General features: G+C 37.4%; 2 protein-coding genes across 3 annotated transcripts; both read right to left on the reverse strand.

The window, feature by feature from the left end:
- Positions 1 to 1143: 1143 nt before the first annotated feature.
- Su(w[a]) (suppressor of white-apricot) lies at positions 1144 to 5892 on the reverse strand. Of its 2 annotated transcripts, none has more exons than XM_072007528.1 (8): positions 5594 to 5892; positions 4542 to 4711; positions 4256 to 4458; positions 3934 to 4156; positions 3588 to 3670; positions 3277 to 3447; positions 1742 to 3186; positions 1144 to 1556 (listed from the first exon to the last, which is right to left on the reverse strand). In XM_072007528.1, the coding sequence occupies exons 1-8, from the start codon at positions 5788 to 5790 to the stop codon at positions 1394 to 1396; spliced, it is 2655 nt and encodes an 884-aa protein (XP_071863629.1). In that variant the 5' UTR covers positions 5791 to 5892; the 3' UTR covers positions 1144 to 1393. The 2 variants fall into 2 exon arrangements, with proteins under 2 accessions (XP_071863629.1, XP_071863630.1); XM_072007529.1 differs by having other exon boundaries at positions 5288 to 5732.
- A 1133-nt stretch (positions 5893 to 7025) lies between these two features.
- Positions 7026 to 10644, reverse strand: LOC139989315 (beta-1,3-galactosyltransferase 5). The gene is made up of 2 exons (XM_072007567.1): positions 9883 to 10644; positions 7026 to 9717 (listed from the first exon to the last, which is right to left on the reverse strand). Exons 1-2 carry the CDS (start codon positions 10022 to 10024, stop codon positions 8612 to 8614), a joined length of 1248 nt encoding a protein of 415 aa, XP_071863668.1. The 5' UTR covers positions 10025 to 10644; the 3' UTR covers positions 7026 to 8611.
- Positions 10645 to 12993: the final 2349 nt, after the last annotated feature.

The following is a 12993-nucleotide window of genomic DNA, read 5'->3' on the forward strand; positions in this document are numbered from 1 at the left end:
GGAAAAGTTTCTCAAGTTGGAAGAAAATACGACGAAAGTCGTTAACTGATACGTTGATTTCCTGTTAAACGTTTTCTTAAAACACCAAGAGTCTTTAATTCGTTGAAATTGAAATATAAAAGTTTGAGAGTCGCGGCAGCGTTACGTTGTACGCTACTTTTGGAAAAAATTCAACGAAAATTGCATTTTGAAGGAGTACAATTGGCACAGTTACGCGACAGCATCGTTAAACAGGTGTTTGTTGATGTTTTATTCTTTGTTTGTCCCGACGGCACACGTGCCTTCTGCGGACGTAGTTCGAGCGACGCGTTCTCGATTTATTAAACTCAATTACACGACGATTGATTTGGCGCAAAAGGAAATAAATCCTCGGGCCAGTTTATATGCGATCGATGTTAAACGCATAACGCATCGATGCTATTTTCATACCACGAATTATCGAGGAAGAACGACTGGCTTACTTATTTAGCCGATAGAAACGTTCAACGACTATGCGGGCAAGCGGCGAGCAAATGGAAGAAGGAGAAGACAAAGAGTGGAAAGAACTCGGAGTAGATTACTGTTTGACATTTGTGAATGCTTCTCTCGCATTAATATCGAATCGATTGATGTCGCGCGTATGCCGAATCGTGGAATATTTTAAATTGATAACCTTTGGTATTACGCAAAGGAAATATTTTCAAAGTTAAATATTTTCCATTGAAATATCTAGAAACGAAAAAAAAAAGAAAAAAAAAAGAAAGAAAATAAGAAGCGAGTTGCCAACAGTGTTTCCGCTTTTCCTTACATCGGACTGACGAAACTGTGACGGCAATCGACCGTTTGCCGTGATGACGGCATCTACTTTGACATTCTTTCGCGTAATGGCAAACTCTTATTATATAATCAGTTTTATTTTGCTCTCAGCATCTTCGTTCTTTACCCGTTCGTCCCGTTTTTCCCCACTCTTTCTATAATCTACGAAAATCGATGTGAAACAAATTTAGCTCGTTTCGAACGACGTTCGATGCATTTCCGTATTCTCGATACGTTTATTCTGGTTTACAATTTTTATCGTAACCAGGTGTAAAGTGTTCGAGCGTCGATTTGATTTACGAGCAATCGGGCAAAGGAAAAGCAACAAATAAATTACGACTGATCATATACAATCTTGGCAAAACCTTTTTATTCTTCAATCTTTCCTTACTTTCGTTTTTTTCTTGGACAATGGTCGTATTAAAATTATCACCGACACTTTAATTAGCGATGTACGCACGAAACCGCGTATACATATGTACTCGCATATCTACATCTCGTATGCGTGTACTTATATATACGCGTGTATATAAACGTACACTCGCAAGGTATACATTTCCGCTTATCGATGACGCGCGAATACGAGGACAACACGTTTTCAGGATGAACACGAATCCGAGTACGAGGAGTTGCTTCCCTTTCGTCGCGCACTGTGATGATGTCTTCGAGATGATGTTTGCGACGGTGACCTATGCTTGGACGAAGACTTCTTGCTCTTCTTGGATCTATGCGATCGAGAACTGCTCGGACTGTCGTGGTTGCTGTGACAAACAAACGATTGCGAGAGAAACAGAGGAAGAGAGTATAAAAGAGAGAGCGAAGAAAAGAGATCGATTACGGATAATCGATGCGGTGGTTTTGGCTGTATTTACGAATAGGCATAGATAAACTGTCACTACGTTGTACGCAGTATTAGACGTGATAATCGATCGAAAAAGTCGCGTACCTTCTGTGAGAACTTTTCTTCTTTTTGTGTTTCTTGTGAAATTTTTGTCTATCTGTGTAACTTCGACTTCCGCTTGGACTCCTCGATCGCGGTCTAGATCTTTTGCCGGTCAAGTCTGCGCTCTTCAGCCTGTCCATCAAAGAGTTCCCACCGGAGGTCCTTGAGTCGCAAGAGGACTTTGCGTCCTCCAACGACGGCGAGGGGGATGGCGACGGAACCGAGTGCACTTCGTCCGAATCGTCTTTCCTCGTTCCTACTTGATTCGCGACAGTCGCTACGGTTCCACTGCCTTTAGGTAAACCGGAACTCTGTATTTGACTTAAAAACGCTGCCGCTTTCTTTTTCCTTTCCAATTGAAGCTGCCTCTCTCTCGAAGTAGCAGCCAGTTTGTCACGTGCCGCGGCAACTAGCTTATCCTTGATCCTATCTTCGGCCTGCTTGTGCCTGATCTCCTTTTGACAGTCTTCCAGAATCTCGTCCGTAAGGTCCACCAACTCCTTTTCCTCGTTTTTCCACTTTTTTTCCGACTTCCACGCTCCACTGCCATCTTTCTCGATAGAAATCCCGACACCGATCGACGAATTCTGTTCGTTCGAATGTTGCGGCGAACTCGGTTTTGAATTTCCATCTTTGCTCTCCGCTTCCATTTCATCGTCGCTCTCTTCCAGTGGCAGTGCGTTTCGCTTTTCGATCACCCCGGTGTCCCCGTCCTTTGGCTTTTTTATCGAAAACGAAACTGTCGTCACTTGTTTCACTCCTTCGGTGTTCGACGACGCCGTCGCCGTCGTCGTCGTCGTCGTCGTCGTCGTCGTCGTTGTCGTCGATGTCGTAGTTGTTTCTTTCATCCTTGGCTCGCACTTCTTTTTCGCTTGTATCATCTTCACTCTCTTCTGCACTTCCTCCATTCTTTGTTGCTTCTTCTGCAATTCCTCCAGTTTCTTCTGCTTTTCTTCTTGCGGCTCCTGTTTCTGTAACAGCTCTTCCTCTGTCAATACTTTCGGGTTTACCGCACCTTCGTATATTGTCAATTTGTGCGCGTAATAACCGTGGTACTGATGCGATAATTCGAGAAAATTGAATCTCGGATCTCCTTTATTTTTAACGATCGCCTCGAAATCTCTACCGTTCTTCGCCACGTAACTCGCCATTTTATCTATAATTATTTGTACATCCGCCGGTGGAACGATGAACGAAGGTCTACTTAATTGTTTCTGAGATGTGGATCCGTACGGTACCAATTGTGGCTGTGACTCATTCGTTGTAATTTGTGTCGTCGACATTTCATTCGTAGATGTTAATAAGTTCGGTACAGCCATTTGTAACGGTGACTGTATCTGTCCGTTTGGTCCGTATATCACCGGACCATGAGAGTATTGTACAGGTGTGGCAGCCGTTGTAGCCGTTGCAGTCATCGCAGTAACCGAAGTTGAATAAGGGTTATAATTCTATAAGGAATAACAGATGGGTACTCGTTACATTTCGTTTCGCTTGAACCATGTTTCTGTTTGTCATATCCTGCGATTCGAATCTCTTACCTGTCCTGGCACAGGATGATAATATCCTGTGCTAGTTGTCGATTGAACCGTGGTTTCGCGATGTAGCGGCGGTGCTTTCGAAGGCGGTGGTTTTCCGGTTATTTTATTTACAAGCATCGAATAAGCACAGTCCGCTGATGGTTTGTACTGTATACTTGGAATACTGGGAGCCTGCAAACAACGACGAATTCCAGATTGATTTGTATTCGAGCCAAGTTTACGAGAACTGCACGAACATCGAAACACACGATCCACTATTCGTACGTACAAAACGTATCCGGCGCAGAACGCATTAACCGCGAATTACATACCGCTTCTATTTTAGTTAAGGACGACGCCAAGCTCGGATGAAGATACGGTTCATCGTCTTGATCGGATGATCCTTCTTCTTGTTCTATCATTAAAAAGAATACAAGTTAATAAAACGTTCGGTTGTATACCGGTTTACTAATACTTCCTATGAGTTACAGAGATTAACATGGATTAACAAATGTAACATAGAAATACTTACAGATGGAAAAGCTAAGTAGAATCAAAGTAGATGTGGGTAAATAAATCCTGCTTTAAATCTCTTGGATTATTTTAACACGACATAATAATGTCAATATTTGAGAATGTTGCGATAAGATGGTCTCTTAAATAAAACAATATGCGTACCGGATTCTTCTTTCTCCGGCTGCTTTTCAGGATTATACTTTCCAGTCTTGATCGCATCCAGTATATATCTATAATATTGATGAAGCCGTCCGTCTATCGACAAGAAGGAAAATTGTGGATTATTCGCCTGCTTCGCTTTAATTAGAATCTCCATTTGGCCCCCTTGACGACTTATAAATAGCGCCGTTTTTGTTATGATGGCATTCAACTTTTGTGTTTCTGGCTGTTAAGAAGCAACGACAATAACAATAATCATGATGAACAGAAATATGAATTATATATATATATATGTAAACACATCTACTGTTGCTTGTTTACCAACCAGTGAGATACCCTCTGGAATTTCCAAATCAGGCGGTGGGACAAAGGTTTGATCCTCTTCCTGAGAACCCTCAGACTGTTTTGGACTTTGTGAATCATCGCACGCGATTTTTGATCCGTTCCCTTCCTCGTTGTAATCATATGCTACTTGAGTGTACGTGTTCTCTGAATCCAGAGCTTGATGTAGTCTCTTTATTTCTTCCTCTGAAAAACGACCATATATATTTTGTTGTTGATTTCATGCATCTATAGTAAATACCAGTGTACCGTATACACGATCCACTTACCATGATGTACAGCATCTTCCATTTCATTATTGTAGAGAGACCGATACCGTTCTTCGTCGCATAATTGCTCCACTTTCAGTTCATCCTCGGTCAGGATCGTTCGATGATCGAAACCACCTGTCGGTGGTTCGTATATCCGTAAGTCCCCCAGAGCACCTCGTCCATCGTACCTATACACATACATAAATCGATTTAAACGTAGAAGAGATGTTATGTGTTTCAGATAGCAATTTGCTCGATTGCGGCATCTGAAAATTGTGTCACGAAGCAAACCCTGTTTCGGTCAACCTCAAAATTTCTCTGAAATAGAATACAGTTATACCACACACGTCCCGTTTATATCACTTTACAAAATAATAACGACAACGATATAATAACAACGATAACAATTCGATTGCTGTATTCGTTCGAACTAATTGTTACTATTTATAGACATCGCGGAAACTTTCGTAATCAATCTAAAAAATTGTGCAAAAAGTATTACTCTTTCTTATTTATTATTAGCGGACAACGAATGACATTACGCTAGAATCTCTCTTGTTTCGCGAATGTATAATCGTTTGCATTGAGCATCGTTCGATTCGATTTTGTACAGATCCAGAAGCAGAGACGAACAACAGGAACCGCGTTGTGCGTCTATGTAGGTAGATACACTCGATTCTAGAAGGCTAAAATACATACCATGCTGAACGATTATAGTACCTACAATCGTCAGCTGCCGTTTGTCTCTCTACGCTGTGTCTCACCTTGCTGCTGCGCCGTTGGTCAGCCACAAAACACCAACGTGATGAGACCACGTTGCTCTACGGCCGTGCAAAGCGCGTATATATCGCGCTTCCACACCGCCTGTTCACAGCCAAGACACCTGCAGAAACCTTAAACAGTCTCCAGATTGCTTATCCGTACGTTAACCGTTTATCGTTGAATTTTTCCAACTGCTGCACTTTGCTTAGTTTCGATTGATATCGTTCTTCTAAAGGTTACATGTACGGTGCATTTATGCAAGAATAAATATCCTAGATGATAAATTTGTCTAGGTTAGGGAAACGGACCTGTCTATTTTCAATGTGCTATCGCCCATCCATGGTATCAAATGCTTTCCTTGATCAATCATTTTCGCCTTGTCATCATCTCGAAATAATTTGCAGCTATATCCAAACACCAACAGCTCCTGCGGTTCCTCTTCTCCATTTTTTTTACGCAGAATCCCCGAATCTACCATCCAACGCTGACTTTTCGATGTCGCCATTTTCCATCCACTGATACTACTTGCGTTCCACCTTGTACATTGTACATGCCCAAGAAATAACCAATAAACCTGAAGTTGACTGCGAGATTAGAACGTTGCTCAGACCTGCTATCATAATTTTCAATACTTTTGTCCCTAGATCCGAAGGCCTGTGACTCTCTTCAGTGTGAATATCTTGCATAATGCAACAGCGTATCCGAGGCAACGAACAGAAATTATTTAACAAATTTATTAATTAAATGTCAAAATTATTTGTCATTAACAAGTGTGATCACTCACAAATTTCGTATTTATTTTCTTTACCATGGGAAAGAATATTGCCAAGGCATAAATCGCCCGCTCTCTAATATTGTAAACTCCAATCAAATTTCCCTCACTATACATATTGTACGTTGTATTTACGTATTTATCAAATATGTATATACCATGATCATTTAAACAGATCTCGATATTCGTATACCGAAACTTTGAGAAAATCGTCCGAAAATTGAAATCGTCATGAAAATCAACTTTTGTTTTTCATGTTGATTTTTTACGATTCAATTTTTGGATGATTTTCCCGAGTGTCGAAACCTATTTATGGATTAGTGGTAGGGTACACACAATGGGAGAAATACAGCTTGGAGATGTAAACGTCTTAAGTTATACTATCAAATAACAGTATTGATTAATTATAATGAGACCTATAGTCGCATACAGTAAAAATTTTCCAATAGAAATCAAGATTAAAATATATATATATATATATATACATATGTATATTTGCCATTGCCTATGCTCATGATATTTGTATATCTTAATGCGGCCTTGACTGAGTATTGGTTTTCCTATTTCCTCAAGTTTCTGATAATTTGTACGAACATGTTCTTTTTAGCGTCCTATATTTCTTCCATTGATTATAATATCCCATTTACTCATAGACAAGTTACTAGATCAAAACATAAATAAATAAAATGAATAATATTTCGTTTTCGTGTTCAAACTTTCTATTACACCGACAAATTCATCGACTTCTCTCTTAAAGCGTTTTAATTTCTCAAGTCCATTCCAAATTACATTAGTGTATTAGCATGACTTATATATATATATATAGCATATGATACATATAGTACTTGATTCTATGTACCAACATAATTAATCACGATTCAATTATGTGATGATCTGCGATTGTAATAGACGAATTATGAATTATAATTAAGGGTTGATAACGTTGTGTAAAAATCAATGAACAGATATCGTTAGAAAATTAGATATATTTACGTTTTGTAAAATGATAGCACACTGGTACCTGTTTCCTTGATATTAATTTTAAATTGAGATACGTGTTTGTTTTCGGAATAAAATTATTGTGAAGTAATAACAATTATTTTATCAAAAAATCGGTATACAGATCGTTTGCGTAACAATTACACATATTATAGTATAATTTCACAGAATATATTTGCAATAGAATCGTATAAAAATAAAATGCAAATTGTTCATGGATAGTAACTAGTTCAGCAAAAGTATGGAATGTAGGTATCTCATGACCGTACATAGGTTACACAATCGTTGGTATAAAACGATATTGGTCATCCCGGAAGGCATGTCATAATCGTTAAGTCATTGTTCATTGTATCGCGTATTATAATAGTTTATAATACTGGCATGTACAATATTTCCATATTGTACTGAGTAATGTCATTACTTCATTCATGTCTTTTCTTTATAGAAAAAAAAATGAATTGTTTTAAATAATACACTGCGCATACGATTTTTAAAATACCATTTCTCCAGTTATATAAAAATTCAAATTCGATGAATCTCAGTTCTATACAGAGTACATATATTTATACGATAAACGCGCTTTTTCGTATACACCATCGAATTCTAATTATTTCATTTTATTTCTTTCTGAAACGCATCTTAAGTACAGCTATTTTCTGCTTTGTTTTTCTTTTAGACAAAAAGAAGAAATCTTTGAATGAATCTTTGAATTGAATCACGTACAAACGCGCTGTTTACTCGATGGCGGTTCCTGTTGAAACATTATTTTCACCTGTCTATCGTCGAAAGCGTATCGAGATTATCAATACATGTTTGAATGGTACGCTGCTAATTATTTGATCGTTCGTTTTACATCATGGGAAAGGAAAAATCTTGTTCACATATATACCACTGCGTAACGAAATGATAGATTACGTAATCGTATTAAATCATCCCGCGTTATATCCAAACAAAGAGCTTTGCGAAAAGTATTTGATCGGAGAAAATAGTTTTAAATCCTCGATCTTCTTATGATAAATACTTAGATGTTACTCGAAATGATCGCGCAATTGTGCATGTAGGAAGCTTCTATTTCTCGTATATTCATAAATGTTAAAATATTAAGTATATTATGAGTACTGTTGTTTGATTGTGATGTTTGAGTATTATAAATATTAGATAGTTCATGCATGAAACTACGAGTCATTCATTCACGTACAATTATTTAGAGACAATTCGAGCTTCTCATCGCTATGACGAGGCTCAAAAGTACATCACGTATCAAGTATACAATATGAAATCATGATTTCTGTTTTTGATTGATTTGGAAAGGGAAAAGAAAAAGAAAAAAAGAAGAGAAATAAATGTTACGAATTGATTTAACACGGTCTAACAGATTTCATACTGCAATAAATGATTAACATTATTTGTCATGTGACTTGGAAACCTCAAACATCTACTGTAGATTTCAAGCTTTCATAGCCATAGGATATCATATTATTGATTTTGTCGGAGTAATCGTGTTGCAAAACGAAAAAATTAATAATACGATATCTACTATCTTATTGGATATTTATCATTTACATTTGCTTTTGCCGTCGAGTAATTTTTTCCAAAGATCAAATTGCTCGCTGTACTTGACCATGTGAATACTTATACCTCGTTGAACATTACACGCACTATATGATATTTTTTTATTTAAAAATTCATTAGCATGCGTCCTTTTGATACCCAGTTTATTTGCAACTATACCAGTCACAAAAACATCTTCAAGTTTAAGATATGTTTGGTCTAACGCAGCATCATACAGCTTACGTATGATATCGCTGGATAAAAGATACGCTGGTCCGGTGGTGAAGTCTGGGAAGATGGCATGTTTAAACTGTGCTTGAGACACATAATACTTGCTTTTTTTGTTCCTAATTGGTTTCCATTTTTTGGCTAGTCTGCCAAATATTACGTTCTTCTCTTTTGCATGTTTAATCGTGAAAGCTTGCAAACGTGGAACATTAATAAACATGTCGTCATCAGTCTTTAAAAGAAATTTAACCTTGGAGCAATAACTATCTACCCATTCGAGGGTAGAAATTGTTTTAAGCGTCAAATTAGAATACGAATCTAGAAATTTTCCCCGTATTACGTCGTTGTAAGTTTTTTGTTCCTTTTTTAAAATTGTTTCCACTTTAGAGTCCGTAGTTGCACCTAACATAAACAAGATACTAATATCGCTTCTCTGACCAAAATGACCCCATGTTTGTCGTATTGCCATTCTAGCCTCTAGATGAGTTGGTGCTGACATTATTATTATTACCAGATCCATTTCTTTACCAAAATTTGGACATTTCTCTGGTATTGGTACCATATGGCCAGCTTCATAAATAGTACGCGCAAAGTATTCATTGGGAAGCACAGAGACTGCTTTGGTCTCGTTGACAACCTTGTCCAGTTGCGTAGGTGGTTTTTCGCTGCTTTGCTTGGAAACAACGATTGATACGTTCGCAGTTTGAGAACTAGAAGATGTTGACTGTGTAGTAATCGGAGCATTGGAAAGATTAGCATTTTGTACACTGTAAGGATCAATGACAGATAATTCTGGAGAGTCATTTTTGGACAAAGTTCCTATATGAATCTCTATGCTGGTGTTTGATCGTTGCTTGTAAATCTCCAGAGATGCAGGTCGACCTAAATAGAATATAAAATTTCTTAAAACATGTAGACACATATTCAACTGTTATCCAACGATAATCAATAGTTGATCTAACTATTATCAATAGCAATAAATGTTAAAATCATTTCGTAATCGTATGTGAGCGAAATATTTAATATTAGCAAAGAATCAATACTTACAAATGTTTCGTGGTACAGTATACTGAGGAACATCGTAGAGAGTCGTACGATAATACGCGTAGAAAGTCAAACAGATCAATCCTAGAATAAGGGTTCGCAAAGAGCGACTACGAAGATGTAGTAATTGACACATGGCGATCATTTTTATTGCCCGTTTATCCCACTTGCTTTCTTTAAAACAAATCCTTCTTCTTCATCTACATCGTCGTGATATTCAATCCACTACAAACAATAATTCGTTCGTCAGAAATTCCCCATCGTAGTGGCGAATTCAACGAAACAAATTGACAAGTATTTAGATAAATAGATCATCCTCATATTGTTTCGTTTGAAATTATTATAAGAGTAACATGTCGATCTTCCTCCGAGTTTTCTTTTATGGTACTAAACATGTTTAGAACAGATGGTCGGTACAACAACAGTTTAAATCTTCTTTGTAATTTTCATGTCCTTAAACCATTCTTTAACCAAGGTACGTCAATTTCCGATGCGTTACCATGTATTAATACGCACAGCTTTTTTTAATACTATCCAGCAAAAAATAGACGAGTATATTTATACAGAGGAATTTACGTAACTTTCATATTCGCTGGACGAAGGAATCGTTTTGAGTATATGAAAGTCTGACTACTATTCCGAAGTTCCGAATGTTCTATATAGTATAGAAGTCTGTGGTTCCGATCCCAGATCTAAGTAAATACACGGTCCTGTCCAGACGAATATGCAACACAGATCTCTCATCTTATGGCACTTCGTGAATCATGTCCCATGTTCTGAAATACCGATCGTGTAAAAAATCGGACTGTCTCTTACGCCCTCTGCGATTTACAGCGGTAAGTGTAAGAATTACATTCGATACAATTACTAAACTTGGTAATGTCACAGACAAGTGGTAAAGGGGTAAAGCGTACATGATTAAAAGTCTGGTTACACGATACACGTGATTAGACGATTACACCAGAGATGATATATGTACATACGATATGTACGTATATATTATATTGCATCTTAGAATATTCAATGATTTAACGATAGCAGTTTTTCTTACTTTATTTAAGCACCATCTCGTTAAATACAGCGTGAGATACGTAACTGGAAACACTACATAAATAACGATTTCAATGAAAAATATTTAAATATTTAATATTATTATTATTGCTATTACAGCAGTTTGTCCTTATTGCACTGATATCAATGATTTTTTAATATATCGTTGGGGCACGATTCTGAACAACTTTTTCCTATTCTGCCGTTCGGTCTTAGTTTTCGAAATATTTGCGAAAAACTGTCGATACCAATCAGTGAATTTTGCCTATAATTGTGCGTCAGTGACAGATCAAATGACACCTAACCCAAACTTAATTTATATTTCTTGTTCATAGTTTATGTACTTTTTTATGGTCCTGACCGTTATCGTATTTCTTTCATCTACGTTATTATTATATCGATATTTGTCATATCGATCACATCGGATTGTCGATCGTTCATTATAATTGACATCCTATCGAAAATCGTAAAATTCGTTTCTCGAATAGTACACCTATCGAATAGTCGTATTTCCTTTTTTCCCTTTGAGATGTCGTTGTTGTCACTCACGCACTTTCATTCAATCGTTCGTTCCTCGAAAAGCGGGAAAACGATTAATCAATCGGATAATAATCTTCCGAGTATCGATATTCATTCGTACGGTTTGATATGGTAAATTTGAGAAATCGACCGATCGTTCGAAGTTAAATGTAGTCGTGCTGATAAAGTAAAGGATAAGCATAATATCACGAGATATTAGGAAATGAGAGAGTACAAGGCAAGTCAGATGAAAAGCGGAAATAATGAACTAAAAAAGAAAGAAATTCAAAGATAGAATAAAATAAATATAAAATAAAATATCTTGCAATGTTTCTTTACGAATTTAAAATTGCAGCTGGTGCGAAATACGAGCGATTGATCGATAACCTATTTTTCCATAGTTGGCAGAGTGCCAGATTTCAAGTGAATACGCTGACTCTGAGAAGGCAAATGGCGTAACTTCATCCTAGGTCACGAATGTTTTCATGTTTACCGAACTAGCGAAATTAATAACGAGACCTCGGCAGAATCGTTGAATCGTTCCGTTGTAACCAAGTTATTACAACACTTCCAATTTACTTGATTAAATATCGATCTACAATAATCTGCATATACATATGTGTTCCTACCATGAGTATAAGCGAAGCTAGTGACAACCACGTATACGTATGTTGAAGCGTAATGTTCAAGCCAGAGAGTCGTTTTCGTTATTCGCATTCATTGACATTATTTGAACAAAACGTTATTTTCTTCGGTACGTTTCTAGTCTAACACAGTTTCGTTTCGGTTGACAACGACAATTGGTCGAAAGACGAGTTTGCAATGCAAGCGTTTTACGTTCGTTTACGCGAAATGTATTAGATTAGGATAGAGATATATTGACTCGTAACGTGTTGTAAACGGACGCGTCGTTTCTATCTCGAATTTAAAGTATTTCTAAGCATCTAGATTCTGGATACTAGACTCTAGACTCTAGATTCTAGAGAAAAGTCACTTGACCTTAAAAACCCAGCAAGCGAGTCGGTCGTTGGCAAGTGGTCGAACAGAATATTTCTTCATTAAACGTTATTACGTGAAACTTTTGTTTCTTTGTAAAACGGAGGGTTCCTTAAGAACAAAAATATGAAGCTATTGCCTCACATACGTTGATAATCTAACCTAGTAATCGATAAGCGAATAATTTAAAAAATCGAAGGCGAGGTGAGAATTACAAAACGTTAACGAGAAGATAGAATAAGAAGGAAGAATTAACTACATATTAGAGTATATTTAAGCGCAGATATAAAGTATCGATATGAAAAGAGGAGAACGGCGGTGGTAACGCCGCATGGCCGGCAACATTGACAATCGCGCGCACCCAATCGATGGCCCACTGCCACTCGTTTCTGCCTACAGCCTGTCTTTCTTACTTTCTCTTTACCTCTCTTTTTAACTCTCTTCTTCGACACACCCCATTCTCCATTTTGTCCTTCCGTTCTCTCACTCGACGTATGCTTCCACTTCGTCTTTATCACCTTACTTCGTCTAATTATTTTCATACAAAAA

Source organism: Bombus fervidus, chromosome 7 (genome assembly GCF_041682495.2).
Source record: "Bombus fervidus isolate BK054 chromosome 7, iyBomFerv1, whole genome shotgun sequence".
Lineage (NCBI taxonomy): Eukaryota > Metazoa > Arthropoda > Insecta > Hymenoptera > Apidae > Bombus > Bombus fervidus.